Genomic DNA, 17,695 nt, shown 5'->3' with positions numbered 1-17,695 from the left:
ACTAACAGTTAGCTTGAACATAAGCATTCTATAAATGTCAATTGTAATTATTGTTTTTCCTGCTAAGATTATCATTCCTACTTTTATTTCAGGATCATACATTCTCAGATCTGGATTTCAAAAGGTTTTCTAATTTTATTACAGTGTACCTTGTCACTGAGTCTCATTACTAGTTTTTAAAAGTTTCCCCTCTTGAAAGAAATTTTGGTTGAAATTTTACATGCATGTGTAACTTGGACCTGGTATCGGAGAGTATGAGCATTTGGGATTTGGAGGAATAGGAAAAGTATTAGAAAAGAAGGTGGGTAAAAAGTTGCTACGAAATCAAATGTGTCTTTTTCCTCTTTCATTACCTGTACAACGCTCCCCAGGAGGGATGCAGCCACAGCCATGGAGGTACATATTATGCCAAACAAGAGACCTGGAGGAAAGAAACTTCATGACTATCATCCAACCTGGCTTTGAGGGATCCACTGAACTCCTGCCCGGGGCCGTCTCTCATGTAAACCCTATCAGAAGGGGTCTCAGGAAGGACTGTCCACCCCGCTTAGCCATCACAAGCCCCAAGAGGGCCATTTAAGAGACTTTCTCCCAAAGACATGCTTTCCTAGGTCAGGCAGAATGAGCTGGAATCCAGCCTTGAGAAGTCTTCTCTACAAGATTTAAGAAAAATGCTGTCCTGGTGACTTCTCTGGTGGTCCAGTGGTTGAGACTTCACCTTCCAATGCAAGGGGTATGCAGGTTTGATCCCTGGTCAGGGAGGTAAGATCCCACATGTCTCGTGGCCAAAAAACCAAAATATAAAACAGAAGCAATGTTGTAACAAATTCAAGAAAGACTTTAAAAATGGTCCACATCCAAAAAAATCTTTAAAAAAAAAAAAAAGAAGAAGAAAACTGTCCTGTGGAAGCAACATGAAAATGCAGAAAGGTCACTGGTCTACTAGGCTAATCCAGATTAAATTCGTGAGAATTAAATCCATTTCAACCACTCACCAATAATCAGCTGAAGACGTTACTAACCTCTCTGGGATACGGATAGTTTTCATCATTAAAATGGCTAAATAGTTATACAGTTTACCTCACAGATTTTGAAAATCTGGAAAATTTTTCTGGTCTTTTCATGCTTTATTCATACCTTCATTATGGCCCTCAGTATACTGTGTAATGATTTCTTTATTTACATGGCTATGTTGGAGCACCATAAGGGCCATCAGGGTACCACGCTCTGCAGCATCTTGCACAGGGTGCCTCCAGCATCATAGGATCTCGCTGGATGAATCAACATATCCATCTTAGTAATCTTTTAAAGGTGATGTCTTCTTTCAAACCATCTTTTAAAAAATAATTGTTTTTCTACATCTTTGTTTAAAAACTATCTTAAAAGTCATTCAATTCACATTACAATCCATAGACTAAATGAGAGGGACAAGGTGCTGCAGAGGGATTTAGACAGACACACAGTGACAGAAATAGAGAAAATGATTTTTCTCATTCTGTTTGAAATTCTCTCTCAGCTAAATATTTGGCTGAGTTCCCAATGTCACCATTAATGCAATTTTATTGAGTACTGACCATATGTCAAGCACTTTACTAAATGCCAGTGCTATAAATGCCACTGCCCCAGAGATCTCACATTTTAGGAAGGGACTACACATAAATAAATTAATTTATCCAACAGTGCCTGTTGCATAGCAAGTACTATGTGCTTGCCATTATTATTATTATCATTATTATTATCATCATCATCATCATTTCAGACTTAGTACATGATATCTCTAAAATTTATTATCAGGAATTCACTTTTAAGATGAAATCAGGATAGCGAATTTTAATGCTATATTTTCCAACTTCTCAGTAAAACACAGAAAAATAAGGAAACTCACACAACACTAAAATCCAAGTTTGATCAATAAACACCTTTCAGAATTCTAAAATTGTTCCCATTATATTTAAAGATGATAGATTAGAAACAATGTTTGCCCTCGTTCTCTTTCACTTCATGAATAAGCAGAACTCCACCTGCCTGAAGAAAATAACAAAAATGTCTTTTCTCTGCTACCGATTACCCTCTTGCTGGGCCAACGGTTATATGTTTCGAATGGGATTCTAGGCAACCACCCCTCAATTCAAGGTTCTACATTTTTGTGCTGACTAGAGAATTGATTCAGTCCCCCTCTCCCCCATATCTTTACACTTCCACCAGATTGCAATCAATAGCAACCTGCAAGGCAGCGAGTTTAGGGGAAATTGGTGGGGTTCCATGCAGACCTGGAGTGTACGGATCCACAGATAAAGCAGTAAATGTGTGTGGGGGGGTAGAGAAAGCACCACCGTTGCAGCAAATACTATGGATTTTCCAAGTGCTACATCAGCTCAGAGGATCAGACAATAAACCATGGGCAGAAGAGGAATTTCTACCCAGCATATTCATGAATGTCTGCTAGAAATTGGGAATTGCACCAGGAGTGATGCCAATCCACCTGCTATCAGCTGTAACTCATTATGCAAGATAGTGAAAAAATTAAGGCAATTCAACTACCCAGTTAACAAACATTCGGTCAGCACCAATCTCTCCTTGTTCAAGCATAAGGAAAAAGAAAAAAAGAAATATGGGATCCATGCCAAAATATTACTAAACAAGGAAATGAATAATTAACCTGAAAACTCAAATACAGAATATGTTTTCTGGAAATACTTAAGAGCCAGAAAAAAAAGTATTTAGAAACTGGCAATTTCAATATGATGCAAAACACATAGATTCAATGACGCAACAAGTGCAGTTCAAGAGAAAGCAAATGATATGAAAACACAACAAAGTAGGGTGCAACACCCATAAGTTTAGATGAAGATGAATCCAGGTGTGATAAGGAAGAACTATAAGGAAATTAAAAATTATAATAGTTGACCAAGCACTTCCTCACCTAGGTATTTACCAAAGAGAAATGAAAACATGTTCACAAAAAAGACCTGTGCAAGAATATTCATAGCAGCTTTATTCATAAAAAACTCAAACTGAAACAACCTAGGTCCATCAATAGAAGTAGAAGTTAAAAAAAAAAAGGTAAATCCATACAATGCCATACTACTCGGCCATAAAAAGGGATAAACTACTGATACAAAAAAAACCATGGGTGTATCTCAACAATATTATGCTGAGTGAAAGGAGTCCTTACAAAAAAGAGTGGTACTGTGTGATTCAAGTTATATGAAATTCTAGAAGAGGTAAAACTGATCTATGATGAAAAATACCAGAATAGTAGCTGCCCCTAGAGGGAATTGGGAGTAGGAATTACCAGAATAACCAAGAGAACTTTCCAGGGTCATAGTAATGATTTATATCTTTAGTGATTGAGTTACACAGGTGTACACATTTTTCAAAACTCAGCAAATGTATACTTAACATTTGTCCAATTCATTGTGGGTAGATTTTACATTTAAAAAACTTTAACCAATTATTGAATTCTAGTTAATAATATGCTAAAATAATTAGGGGAAAGTGTACTGATGTCTGCAATTTATTTTTAAGTGTATCAAATATATGATGCATTAATGGATGGATATAGAGCTAGATAGATATGTGAAAAAGCAAGTTTAATAAAACATTAATGGAGAATCTTGGTGGCATATATACAGGAGATCATGGTAAATGTCTTTAAACTTTTCTGTATGATTGAATTTTTATAGTAAAATGTGAGGAACAAAACACAACAGCAGAATTCAAATCATTATTATCAAGAAAATTACTTTGTGGAGAACTTAAAGTAACATTGAGAAAAAAACCTGAGCCCTTCAAGCATGCAGAGGAAAAGGACAAAGCTATGAAAATAAGAGAAATAATGAAGAATATGGAGAACACAAACCCCAAATTAGGGGAGTATTTAAGAATAAGGGTACGATAAAACTATCAATATTTGTAGGCAATAACCACACTTATTAGAAAATCAATTAAAATTTTAAGAATCAACCAGAGTTGTGCCAATGGCCAGATATGTGCTTTACAAAACAAACAAACAAAAACAAAAAGCTATAGCATTTCCACGTTGATAGTAAACAGTTTAGAAGATATTACGGGGAAAACATTCCATTCATAATATCGATGAAAGAAGTAGAAGGAGGAGGAGAAGAAGAGGGAGGAGGGGGAGAAGCAGAAGAATGAAGACATGAGGATAATTAATATCTAAGAGAGAAAATATGGTGTTAAATGCAAAATGTTATTGCTAGATGGAAAACTTATAAAGATGTTAATTATTTCCAAATACGTTTTTCAGTTTAGTGCAGTTCTGTTGAGATGGGGGTGTGTGTGTGCAACTAGATAACATGCAGTGAATTATTTTAAACTTAATCTGAAAGAATAAACAAACATGAACAGCCCAAAATTTGTTTTTGCAAAAAAAGAAAAAAAACAGTCACAACATTTAAATTTCTTCCTAAAAATTGACAAGAGCTGCTCTACCAGATATTTTAAATAAAACACTGCAAAGCTATAGTATAAAACAAGATGGTATTAGTTCTGCAATTGATAAATAATTTAATTTAATGACAATAAGTATATAATATTAAACATATCCTTATAGATAAAATAATTTTATATTGCATATTATTACTACTAAAACTATTAAAAACCAATGAAGAATATTTGGTAATAAAGGACTCTTTAGAAAAGAATTTGGCTTTATTAGACAAGCTGACTGGCGATAGTGAGCAGAGCATCTTCCTCTGTGGAGAGACTAAACAGGATCAATACATGGCATAATCAAGAGGTGTTGATGTGATGAATCTAGGGTGTAGGATGAACACAGAAGAATGTTGAATGTAAGGTTGGTAAAAGCTAAGCTAACTGGTCATTCTTTCCTAGTACCCTCTTGGTATCTCCAGAAGTGTAAGAATTGACATGTGAGATTCCTCGTGTATCTTCACATGCACTTGTGCCTGTCAGAGTGCCCTGAATAGTGTGTGCAGGATTTGACACGTACCACACGTTCATTTCATGATATGGAATAGAAGATCCACCGGCTGTACCTACATAAGCCTTTACTGATCCAGGTGCTCAGCTTGTCGGAGAGATGGGGAAAACAGCTCTTGACAAAATCCTCAAACGTCACTGTTGCTAAGGCATTGATGCTGGCAGCCACGGTGCTACAGGGAGAGAAAAATGAGAACATAGTCCAAGGTAAATAAAGCTGACCGGCCTGCCCTGGTGTCCAGGGCAAATAGACAAGGCAGGGCTCTAGAAAAAAACAGAGACAGACATATGTCCTTATTCTGGAACTTCAGGGGAACTACATGACCTGTCTACTCACTCTTCAAAGCTGCTTCTGTGCTTAATGCTCTTTGATGTCTTCCTCTAACTCCAGTGAAGAAGCTAGGCTTCCATGCTGGAACTCTCACTGATTCCCCTAACAAGACATTAAATGAGTTAGCATGCAGTAGCAGAGAGATTGTGTGTGTGTATGTGTGTGTGTGTGTGTGTGTGTGTGTGTGTGTGTGTGTGAAGGTTAAACTTGAGGCAGAAAGTACTGACTATCCTAATCCAGGAATCAGTACAATATGCCATTCATTCATTCATTCACTCATTCATTCATACCATTTATGCATCTGTTCATTCTGAGTACTAGGCATACAATGGTGAACCAGAAAGACATAGAGTTTACACTCTACTTGGCGACATAGACATTTAACAACGAATTATACAATTGACTACAATTGTTATGAAGCAAAATAACAGAGCTATGAAATCATGTCTTTCAGAGGCCTAAACCGATATGAAGTTAGGATATTCTTCCCAAAGGAAGTGATGGTTAAGATAGGCACTGAAAGGACCCATGCAAATTCAGAAAAAGATGTTTTAGAACAAAGGGAAAATTACAAGTAAATGCCTACAGATGGAAAACTTGTTTCATTCAACAACAGGAAGCCCCAGTGTGACTAGCATGCAATTAATAAGGGAGAAAGGGGCAAAGATAAGACTAGGAAGCAGGCAAAGACCAAAAGCACATAAAAGCTCTGATATTCTCTCTCTGACTTTCCAGAGTTCAGTCTTATAGCCCTAAAATTCGCTTAGTGGACAGAAAACCCAAGAAGTTCGAGTTTTCTTTGCAGAATAGCATGAAAGCTTATTAAATTCCTCATCTAGACCAGGAATATTTTAGCTAGTAGAATAGATGTTCCCTATAAGACTCCTCTTCTATCTGTAGATCCATGCAAGTCAAATAAGGAAAGGAGATGATCAAATAAAATAAACTTCCATGCTCCCAACGTATATGGCTCAAAATCCATCACTTGAAAGTTTCGAACATTAGAGTTAACCCTTGAATCCATTGGGAGGGAGGGAACAAAAAGCTGATTTTGGCCCAGAGGGAGCAGATTTGTAGAACCTTTGCTGGGTTGCTTTTGAGGTCAGACGTATTATCCATATGTCAATTTCTCAGATTCTAAAACTGTTACAAGATGGTGAAAATCGTTTTTTTTTTTTCCTATCTCTCAACCACCATCTCTTTACTCCACCCCCCCACTCTCGTCTTTCCCTTTCCCTAACCCAATACCCTCCTTAATGTTATAGTAATAGTAATCTCTCTATAATATGTACTGTCCAGTGTCTCTTTCTTGGAATTTTAGAACTTGAGATCAAAAGAATCAACCATTCTCTCATGGAGGAATTAATCTGTTGACAGCTATATTTCTTCATTCTGGAGTCAGCTTTAAGAAAAATAAATAAAGCTCTGTAGGGAGGGACAAAATGAAAGCTAGCGTGTCACCCTACTTGTGTTTGATCCTCTGGTGTTCATTGTTTCTGTCCCTAGTTTCCTTGAGATACTAATACCAACACCACAGGACAATATGATTTTATATTACTGATGCAAAATCCTACAAAGAGTATTAGTAAAAATAATTCAACAGAACACTAAATTAAAATTATACCATAAGCAATTTAAAGTCATTATATGAATTAAGAGATGTCGCTATTTTTGAAATGTCAACATGTTAATATTAATATGCCAAAAGCTAAAAAAGCAAAAAATGCTCATTTCAAAAATGCCAATAGTTTACCAAAATTCAATATTTCTCCCTGATAAAAATATTTCTTAAATTAGAATAAATATATGCATTTTTGTTCTTTTTTATGATTTTATTAGTTTTATATAAATATTTTAAAATGTAAATAAATAATATAGTTTAAACCAAAACCTGAAATCATATTTAATGGTAAAATCCAAGAACAATTCCCTTTAAAGTGCATAACAGGCACTTCCCTGGTGGTGCAGTGGTTAAGGATCCTGCCTGCCAATGCAGGGGACATGGGTTCGAGCCCTGGTCTGTGAAGATCCCACATGCCGCGGAGCAACGAAGCCTGTGCACCACAACTACTTAGCATGTGCTCTAGAGCCTGCGAGCCACAACTACTGAGCCCACCTTCCACAATTACTGAAGCCTGTGAGCCTAGAGCCCATGTCCCCCAACAAGAGAAGCCACTGCAGTGAGAAGGCCACGCACCGCAAGGAAGAGTAGCCCCTGCTCACCGCAACTAGAGAAAGCCCGCACGCAGCAACGAAGACCCAACACAGCCAAAAATAAATAAATAAATAAATTTATTAAAAAATAAAATAAAAAGATAAAGTGCATAACAAAACAAGGATTTCTGTAATCCCTCAATTTTTTTATCGTTGTTCTCAAAGCATAATTACATAAGAGTGAACATAGAAGTGTAACTATTAGAAAAGAAGAAAACTCAAAAGTATTGGCAGGTATTGTGATTTGAGTACACCCAAGTTCTATTGAATTAACTGAAAATAATTAGGAAAAATCTGATATCAAGGGAAATTCTGTAAAAGAAATATAATGAATAAATACTAACCTAACATATTTTAAATCAAACTTTAAAGCTTAGTCACTAAAATTATTAGTATTGTCATAACTGTACACAAATAGATCAAAGGAATATAAAAGAAAATCCAGGAAAAGTTCCAAATATATAAAAGAAAGTAGGATGTGATAAAGGTAGCATTTCAAGTCAGTGGTGAAAATGTGGCTTTTTACTAAAAAATAATGGGACAACTGATATCTGGATGATTATTTATAAACATGGAATGGAGAAGCCTTCATAAGAATGATATAAACCCAGAAACCATAATGTAAAAGGATTGATTAATATGAAATAGAAGCTCAACATACTCAAAAATACTATTAATAAAGCAAATATACATAGGACAGATGAGAAAAATGAGACATATGTCAATAAGCTACTTTCTTATATACATAAGGAAGAAAACTCAAAAGAAAAAACTAGCAGGGAATATGAATTGGCAGTTTACAGAAAAAGAACTACAAACGGCCAGTGAAAGAATGGAAAGGTAGCCAACCGCACTTCTGATCAAGGGAATATGTATCATACTAAGTGAAGTAAGTGAGACAGAGAAAGACAAATACCATATGATATCACTGCCATGTGGAATTTAAAAACATGATACTGTCTTAATGTTTTAGTCCATTGCTCTCAACACTCTTGCCCCCATTCTCCAAGTCACTATCATGTCTACCCTGGATTAAGGCAAAAGCCTCCTGTATAGTCACCCACTTTCACCACTCTTGCTTTAGTGATAGCCACTTCCCTCCACAAAGACTGAGTCTTCAGTTGTATGACATCATCAAACCTCCTTGCTTCAAAGCTTCCTATTTAATATGAAATGCCAGCTCTTTATTCTTTCATAAAGGTTCTTCCTGATCTGATGCCTGCTTGCCTCTTTAGGCTCCTCCCCATCTGCTGTCCTCCCCGTTCCTTATGCTTCAACTCTTCTCTCGGATCCTGAACTATTCCATACAGATTATCTCCTTGGGGCTTTGGTATTTGCCCTCCCCCCTGCCTGTAAAATTTCTGCCTGTGATCTTCACAGAGCTGGCTTCTCCACACACTTTAGATCTCAGCACAAATGTCATATACTTAAATAGGAGTTCACTAAAGACCCTATCAAAAACAAAGTCCCCAAACCTAACCTCTCTCTAGGCTATCACTCTGTCATTTCCTTTATACTATTTGTCATTATCAAACAATGCCTTGTCTTTTTTGTTGTTGTTTAGTTATATATTGTCCGTCTTCCATGTCCGCTAGAATGAAAACTCTATATCAGGGCAATACTGATGCTAGTCTTGTTCCCTGAAGTATCCCCACTGTCACCAGCTGTGCCTGGCATAATATAAACCTTCTAAAATATTTGTTAGAATAAATGTGTGAAAAATTTTGTACTTAGAATAATGTCTACATTTTGGATATGGATGTTCTTACATTTTGGATATGGATGTGCTTGAGTGTGTTATTGAAGATGGAGAGAATGGATTGTGAAGCATAGATCTGTAAGAATGTATTGCAGCTGAATGAGGAATGCCAGCAGAGAGAGCTGCCTTGTGTGCTGGTGATGCGAAACCATGGGGGCAGTTGGCATCAGACAAGGTTGAGAAAATAAACAGAGAGATCTAGTGCAAAGGCGGACCTAGGTTTACATACCACCTCTGTAGTTTACTGTCTCACCATGGGTAAGTTATCTACCTTGCTAAATCTTAGTTTCCTTATTTGTAAGCTGATGATAATGAGTAGTTTCGGCCTCATATAATGTGTGACAACTAATGAGCAAATGCATATAAGGCATTCAGCAGGGCAGCTGACACACAGTGAATACTCAGTAATACTGATAATGACTACCACCATTACCTTTGTCATCCTGGTTGCCTTGCTATCACCATCCTCACCATCATCATTATCAGAACGTTATTGCCAAGTGTAGTCAATACACTAACCTCAGAGTTCCACTGAAGGCACAAGCCACAAAAAGTCCTGGGAGTCCTGGCATTGTGGCAAATAACTCCATGACGAAGTATGGCATCAGCTGAAGAGGAGGCAAAACAAGATGGGATTAATGGTCTCATCAGCAGTGTCTGAAATGTGGGACTGTATTGTAGCTTTTTAGCAAAAGGAGGTGGGAAAAAAAAGAAAAAAATAAAGTAACAATAAAGGAATTTGCCTGGACTATCATTGTTAAATGCTAACAAATGAGGTTATGATCAATCCAATTCCATGGACCTGAGGTGCAGCTATAAGGGAGGGGAAGGGATAGGAAGGGGACAGTCATATAAGGAAAATGTTGGATGAACTTTAGAATATTCAGGAACTTTTAACTTTTTTTACATTTGCAATGTGTGCTATTTTCTTGCCTGTTTACCCTTAATGTTAGAAACTAAATCCTAAAAACAAACACTTAAAACAGGTCTTCAGGGAGTCTAGGTATTATGGTTCTACTCTGAAGCCAGATTTGTGGGAGAGGAACAGCCACAGGACACATTGGGACAGTTGTATATGTAGGGGGAGAGGATAGAGACGATAGCTCCTCCTGAGAATATTCTCCGTGAATGGAGTTTTTAAGGATGGACAAAGAGATTGTCATACTGAGTAAAATAAGTCAGACAGAGAAAAACAAATATAATATGATGCCACTTATATGTGGAATCTTAAAATAATGGTACAAATGAACCTATTTACAAAACAGAAGTAGAGTCACAGAGGTAGAAAACAAACTTATGATCACCGGGGGGAAAGGAGGAGGGGGGATAAATTGGGAGATTTGGACTGACATATACACACTACTATGTATAAAATAGATAACTAATAGGAACCTACTGTATAGCACAGGGAGCTCAATACTCTGTAATGACCTATATCGGAATAGAATCTAAAAAAGAGTGGATATATGTATATGTATAACTGATTCACTTTGCTGTACAGCTGAAACTAACACAACATTGTAAGTCAACTGTACTCCAATAAAAATTAATTTTAAAAAGCATGCTTAATGTAATATATTGGGGTGATATTGTTTAAGCCATAATGAGAAGACATGAGCAGAAGCATTATAGAAATAAGGGTCATTTTGTTCAATCTGAGATTAAAGCATCGTTAACCAATGTTGTGATGGATAGAAAAAAAGAATTGAATGGTGGCATTGAAAACCAAAGCTATAGGTTCAAGTCCTCTTCCACTCTCCCCAGCCCTGCCCTGGCCCCAGTCCTTGCCTTCAAGGACAAGGTAAGATACCTTCTTTTTACATGTTCACTCCCCAGTATTAGAACCTGATCTGTGATAATATCATCCAAGAGGAGAGGAAAGAAATCAAGTCTTTGGGGTTTGGGAAATACCTAGAGGTCCAGGTCGAAAAAGAGAAAGGCTCAGTATCGATGGCCAGAAACACACACATTTCAGCTGTTCCCCACTGGCCCCAAGGGAGCACATACCTGGTCTGGTGCTGAGATGATACCAGAAGTCCAGGGATCACAGTCTTTGAAGTGGGAGTACATGATTAAGCCAGAGAAGACAGCACATGCCAGAATGACCCAGAGGCCCAACAAGTTGAAATACAAGGCTCTAGAAAATAACACATGGATCTACTGGTAGACTCTTTGTCATATTACAGTGTGGTCAGGGCATTACCAAAGACTCAAGGTAAAATTTGGGGGGCCTTTTTGCTATAAAATAAAATTCTATAGCCTTCAAGAATGTATATATTTTGATATCAAGTCACTATGTTATATACCTTAAACTAATACAAGTCGATTATATTTCAATTTTTAAAAATCATTACTTTTTATACTTTTGCATTTTTTTTATTTGGGCATGTTACAGTTTTAGACTGATTATGAAATTTGAACAAGGTGGATTTTTGATGGGTTTGCTTTTGAAATAGCTTTTCTGCAAAGTTGCAATGTGTAGTGTGAGGTCTATTTCCTTGGATGAAATTTCACGTATCAATCACTCATATTATATAACTTCAAGTAATTTCCCCCCACTCAATTCATGAAACTGTCAAAAAGCCAACTTTCATTTTAACATCTTTTATTCCAGAGGAATGATGAGATAAATGTAGAAGTAGACACGTTTTGGAAATATTCACTTTGGAGGTTAAATCAGATGAAGTTTAAAGTTCAGTTTTTTAAAAGGCAATAGAAGGTATGAAAAACCTAAAGTCATTTTCCCCACATTCTTTGGAGCAATTCTTTTTATTCTACAACAATTCTTTTTATTCTATAACATTCTGTTTAACTTCAGTTTGAGTGCATTTGTAGTATCCTATGGTTATTTTGTATTCATACTGTTCTTTGAAAGTCAAAATATTACACATCTTCTAAATCTCAGGAAAGACTTGAAAGTCGGCTGGCCTCACACTGGATCAGTGAGAGAACAAACAATCTTGCTCTGGAGAGAGTTTCAAGGCGCAGGGGGCCCAAAGAGCAACAGGAGGCATTTCCTGGGAATGTTTCATTTCATTCAAACAATGTCCAGCCATTGTTTGAAGGCATTCAGATGCACTCACATTCAAATGTAAGGACACATATTCATTTCAAAGCCCCCTAAAAGCCCTGCTGTACAGGTGTACCTGACTTTCAGAAAACCCTTAAATCAAAGTATTCTTTTACGAAGCAAATATATTAAATAATCAACCCATCTGGAAATTTTTATTTTACATTATTTACATTAGGAAAGGGTATTATCTCTGAAATTCCTTCCTTGGGATTATTCCAACCATATTTATCTTTGAGTTTTAGCTGTTTGTTTGCTTTTGTTTGAAAAAGGTTGATTTAGACATAGCCTTTGGGGAATACATTTGATACATGAAATGGTCAATATCTGCAAACTGAATTTGCTGTACTCTTACTTCTGCCATTTAGACAAATTCTATTCAAACTTATCTCAGGCCATATCCTGGATAGGCCTCTTTACCTGAAAGGTCACTCCCTGCTCTCTCATCAGATTCTACTCCTTATACGGCTTTACATCTTTATAGCATTTATCCTTATCTGAAATTGTATAATACATTTATTTGTTTATTATCTGTTTCCCCCACTCGAACACACACAGGGCCACATCCCCAGAGCACACATGGTGCTTGCACATAGCAGACATAAATTATTTTATTTTTGTTAAAAATGATTAAATGAATAAATGAAAGATAGAAATTCTTTACAATATGGTTATACTCTTTACATCATTTCTTTTTTGAAAAAGCATCGGACCTGGAGTCAGAAGACTTTATCCTTAACAACTGTGTGACTTCAGACAAGTCACTAAGACTCTGAGCCAGTTAAATCCTTCGTAAAAAGAGTGTTAACATACCTGCCTTACTTCTTATTATAGGACTAATATGAAGATTGAATGAGTTATACTCCATAAAAATATATAGAGGTTATACAGCCATATGTAGGTTGTATAGCCATTATTCAAAACAATTTTAAAAACTCACCAGTCAACTATGGGAAATGAGAAATCAGTGGCAAAATTGTATAATAGAATGTTAAAGCCCTTGTATTTGAACTTATTTATTTCTTTAGAGATAGACTTTAATTCTCTACATGGCTAATTCTCCTGTTTGCAACTAAGCCACTTCATTGATTCATTCAGAAAATATTTATGAAGCATCACTATGTACCAGGTTCTTCTGGGTACTGAGGACATAGCAGTGAGCAACCCAGAGCCCACCCTCATGAAGATGATATTCTGGGATTAGAGGCAGGTAATAATCACCAAAATGAAATAAATAAACAAGGTGAGTTTAGATGCAATAAAAGATATAAAGAAAATAAACAAAGGCAAAGAGAATGGAACGTAAGTGACTGGGTGTGGATGTGCTCATCTTAGCTGGGACATGAGATGGTGATGAGAAGGGACGTGGTAACCTGCACCAGCTTCTCCTGCTATCACAGCATCATCTTCTACCTGCAATCCTGAAATGTAAACTGAAGTCTAGAAACAAAAGCGTCCAAAGCAGCTTCCAGGGAGCGCGTCTAAAATGATTTGCTAAGTGATACTATTCCTAAGTTTGAAGAAGATCTCGCTTAAGATGAAGCTGTCTTTAGTGAGTAATCACCATTCTGGCCATGCAATTAAATGCATCTATAATGGGTCACTTCTGGTTTTAACCTATGGCCACATTCAGTATGAATTTTATGGATGTATTTTCACCTACCTATGATGCAGAGATTTTTCTAAACCCTGATGGAATGTCCTAATTACATCAGGCTCTCAGATAATTGAGCAGAAGTGATGCACGTAATCAACATTCTATAGAGTCTCCTAGATAAGAGTCTGTTGGCAGCTGGCTCTGAGTGGACCCCAGTTGCCCTGGAAGTGTCCTTGAGGCTCCAGTTGCGTGACAAATGAGAGGTCCCACTAGATCCCCACTATAGCAATCTCCCCCCCAGCTGTGTGCACTTCAACCATACTGACCATTTGGACTGATTTCTCGCTCCTGAATTGTATCAACTAAATCAACTAAGATTCTTACAGGGAAGTCTTTTCTAAAGACAGTTTTTATTTTTTCATCTTTCCTTATTCTAACAAAATTCCCATCATAGCTCTGGTCCTTCCATGGGAGGGGATGGGTGGAACCAGGAATGGCAGTCCTAAATGCTTAGGAAATTATATATATATTTTCTTTCGTGAGTATCTCTCCTTTTCTGACAGTTTTCATACCCATCAAATACTAATGTAACAAATTCCAGGAAACTATTATGAATGGGTGGCTTAGTTTAAACCAATCCACTAAACAAGATCTAAAGATACACAAGCACAAGTACACATGCCGGAATAAACATATATACACTCCTACACATGCACACACACACATAAATTCTTATGTATATATGTGTCCATTTATGTGCTTACACATTCAAGCATGACCTTCTTGAAGCATTACTTTGTTCAATAAGTAATCAATATTTAATAAGCACAAAGTACTATTCTTGGCCTCTTGAAAAAATAATGAAAAAAATACATTTCCTAACTTTTAGGTACTATTATAATAATAGGGAGAAATTAGGTATGTTCACAAGAATAAACAGTATAACACAAGTACATAAGATTTAAAAAACCCCTTGATGTAACAGAGAATTATTATTTATTTCACTTAATATTCTTCCCTTATCAGATATCGTCAACTCTAATTTATTTTAATGCAGAATTTTAAATGAATTCTAATTTTAAGTGATTTTAAGATAAAATTATATTTGATCCTAAATACATTTTTAGTAATTCAACTATTTGAGAAAGTGATGATCACATGTGTAGAGAGTTTAATATTATTTATTGTAATAGGATATGAATATGTTACCAGTGAATTGATAGAACAGTAGATAATGTTTTCACTTCTTCCTTCTGAGGGTATGTTAACTATGTAAGTAACATATTCCCTTTTGAAATTCAAGTTACAAAATGTTGGACCATATCCATAGCCATTATTCTGTCTAAATAAGAAACTATGCATTGAAAGTATTTTATGATCAGTTGTGGAAATATTCATAGTGGCTGTTTCTCACTCCAAGAAAAGTTAACGGCATTCTGACAAGTCTGCAGAGGCTGGAACCTTGGGTAGCAGCAATGAGGATGAAATGCCCATTTTCAATGAAATTCTAGTTTATTTCTGCCAGTTTTACAAAAAAAAAAAATAAAAGTGCATAACTTCCTTTGGTCTCCATTCTAGAAGGTGGGATGAATTGCATAGTTTTAAAAAGCCTTAAGTTGCAATTCTGTGGAGTCCTTCAGAGTAAGCAGACCTGGTAAAACTGGTGACTGGTTATCCGGGCAGGAGTTGGAGCAGCTGAAGCCCTGTTATGACTTGCTTCATTACCTTGGGTTTTCTTCTTTTAACGTCTCCTTGGGAACTTTTACAGTACATCCATCAAAATAAAAATAGTAATTGAAGAGACCACATGCTGGATGGAAATAGTGATGAGGGCCATCTCATCACAGAAACTGTAAGTAAGAAATATGTGCTCCTTCTTTCTGCATTGCTTCCCACAGCACCTAATTTAACCCGGTAATTTCTCAGTAAATGAAAGCAGCAAATGACGGTGAACAAAGGCAGACAGAAAGATCTAAGTTCAAATCCCAGCACTGCCACTTCCTTGTGGAGAAGGGAATAGTAATGCCTGCCTCAAAAAATTGTTGAAAGGGTTAAATGAATCTTTGTTTCTTTCTCTCTTTTACGCACACACACAAACACATTTGAAGCATATAAAGCGCAGAGAAAAAACATTGAAATGTTCATTAATAACTCACAGCTTGGCATGTTTTTCTGTTTTGCAAGAGATGCATCGCTGGATGGTCGACTGATTAACTCCATAGATTCCAAGCCATGTAAAAGTTCCTCCCACTGAGATTGTCCAAAAAGTGTGCCTCCTGAGAGGATCTACGTCAAAGCTATGAGGCAGAGAGAAGTGAGTGAACAAATACATTCCTTTGATGCCCAAATATTATTTTAGGTGATGAGGCCATATGGCTAAATCTTTATAAAACAAGAAAAAGTAGCATTGGACATACTCAAATATATTTAGTCGAGATCCATTGGCTGATTGCTCTAATACATTGTGTAATCCACCAGCATCGGCTGATCCTTGAATGAGAACTGTTAAGAAGCCCACAGTCATGACAACCATCTGAAATGCGTCGGTCCACACCACTGCTTTTAGTCCTCCCTGAAATGAAGACAATGGATGTGAGTTCTTAAAAATGAAGCCTCAACTCTTCCATTTCTGCACAGCCTCTCTGCTAATGCATCTTTCTTTCTCCCTTTTCTCCCTTTCTTCCCCCTTCTCTCCTTCCCTCCCTCCCTCTTTCTCAATCTCTCTTTCTCTTTCCTTCCCTCCCTTCCTTATTTCCTCCCTCCCTCCCTCCATCCGTCTTTCTCTCTCTCTCCCTTTTTCTTTCTTTCTTTTCTTTCTTTCTTTCTTTCTTTTTCTCTTTCTTTCTTTCTTTCTCTTTCTTTCTTTCTTTCTTTCTTTCTTTCTTTCTTTCTTTCTTTCTTTCTTTCTTTCTTTCTTTCTTTCTTTCTTTCTTTCATCACTGAGCACATTTTATGTGCCAGATTTATTGAGGATGGTCACCTGGGTCTTGCTTGTACAATTTGAGATTTTATTTTTTGTAAATTTAGTGCAGTGAATAAATTTGGGGAAACTGAGATGGTAGGCTACTGAAAAAAAAGAAAAGAACTAGGAAGGAATGATAGATTCCAGACACTCATGGAGAAAGGTGTTTTAAGAGCTAGAGGATGGTCAAATAATGAGGTGAGCAAACCAGAGTGTCAGGAGGGTGAATCTAACAGTAGACCTCAGGAGACGGTGATTCAGCAATAGGTTAGAGCAGTGGTTATCAAACCTGGATCCCTTTTAGAGTCACTTGGGGAATTTGGAAACAAACAAACCCAATGACTGAGCCCCATCCCCAGGAATTCTGAATAAATTGAGGTCTGGACTGGGACCCAGTTCTAAGTGTTTTTACAGCTCCCCAGGTGATTCCAATGTACAATTCTAGTTGGGACTATGTGGTCAAGAAGAAAGGAGGAAAGAAAGAGGCTGCTGGAGAATCCCTTAGGAACATGGCAAAGGTGCCATGAGCAAATTAGGAAAGATTAAATGAAGTGATATATTTTAAAAGTACTTTGAAAATGAATAAGCACTATGTGAATGAAAGGATGTGGTATTTTTAACGTTGAAAAATAGAATTACCCCCAGTTACTCCCCCAGAGTGTCAAGAACTTCTGTGAAAAGATGACAGGCTTCATCTTTATCTTGAGAAGAAAGAAGATACTGGATTTGTCTCATCATTTCTCGTGTAGTTAAAGTTAAAATGCAATTTAAAAATAGACATAAAAGTCCCTTCCACA

General features: G+C 36.7%; 1 protein-coding gene across 1 annotated transcript in view; it reads right to left on the bottom strand.

Annotated features, from left to right (window-relative positions):
- Positions 1–17,695, bottom strand: part of SLC5A12 (solute carrier family 5 member 12) — a 41,791-nt gene that overhangs the window by 10,274 nt on the left and 13,822 nt on the right. Inside the window, exons 5-10 of the mRNA XM_004263932.3 lie at positions 16,354–16,508; positions 16,093–16,233; positions 11,277–11,406; positions 9,789–9,877; positions 5,026–5,138; positions 354–421 (exon numbers count right to left, since the gene is read on the bottom strand). Coding sequence (XP_004263980.1) covers positions 354–421; positions 5,026–5,138; positions 9,789–9,877; positions 11,277–11,406; positions 16,093–16,233; positions 16,354–16,508 — 696 coding nt within the window. The remainder of the gene's footprint in view (positions 1–353; positions 422–5,025; positions 5,139–9,788; positions 9,878–11,276; positions 11,407–16,092; positions 16,234–16,353; positions 16,509–17,695) is intronic.

Source organism: Orcinus orca, chromosome 8 (assembly GCF_937001465.1).
Source record: "Orcinus orca chromosome 8, mOrcOrc1.1, whole genome shotgun sequence".
Taxonomy (NCBI): domain Eukaryota; kingdom Metazoa; phylum Chordata; class Mammalia; order Artiodactyla; family Delphinidae; genus Orcinus; species Orcinus orca.
Note: the sequence above shows the minus strand (reverse complement) of the source record. Positions and strands in the feature narration are given on the sequence as shown.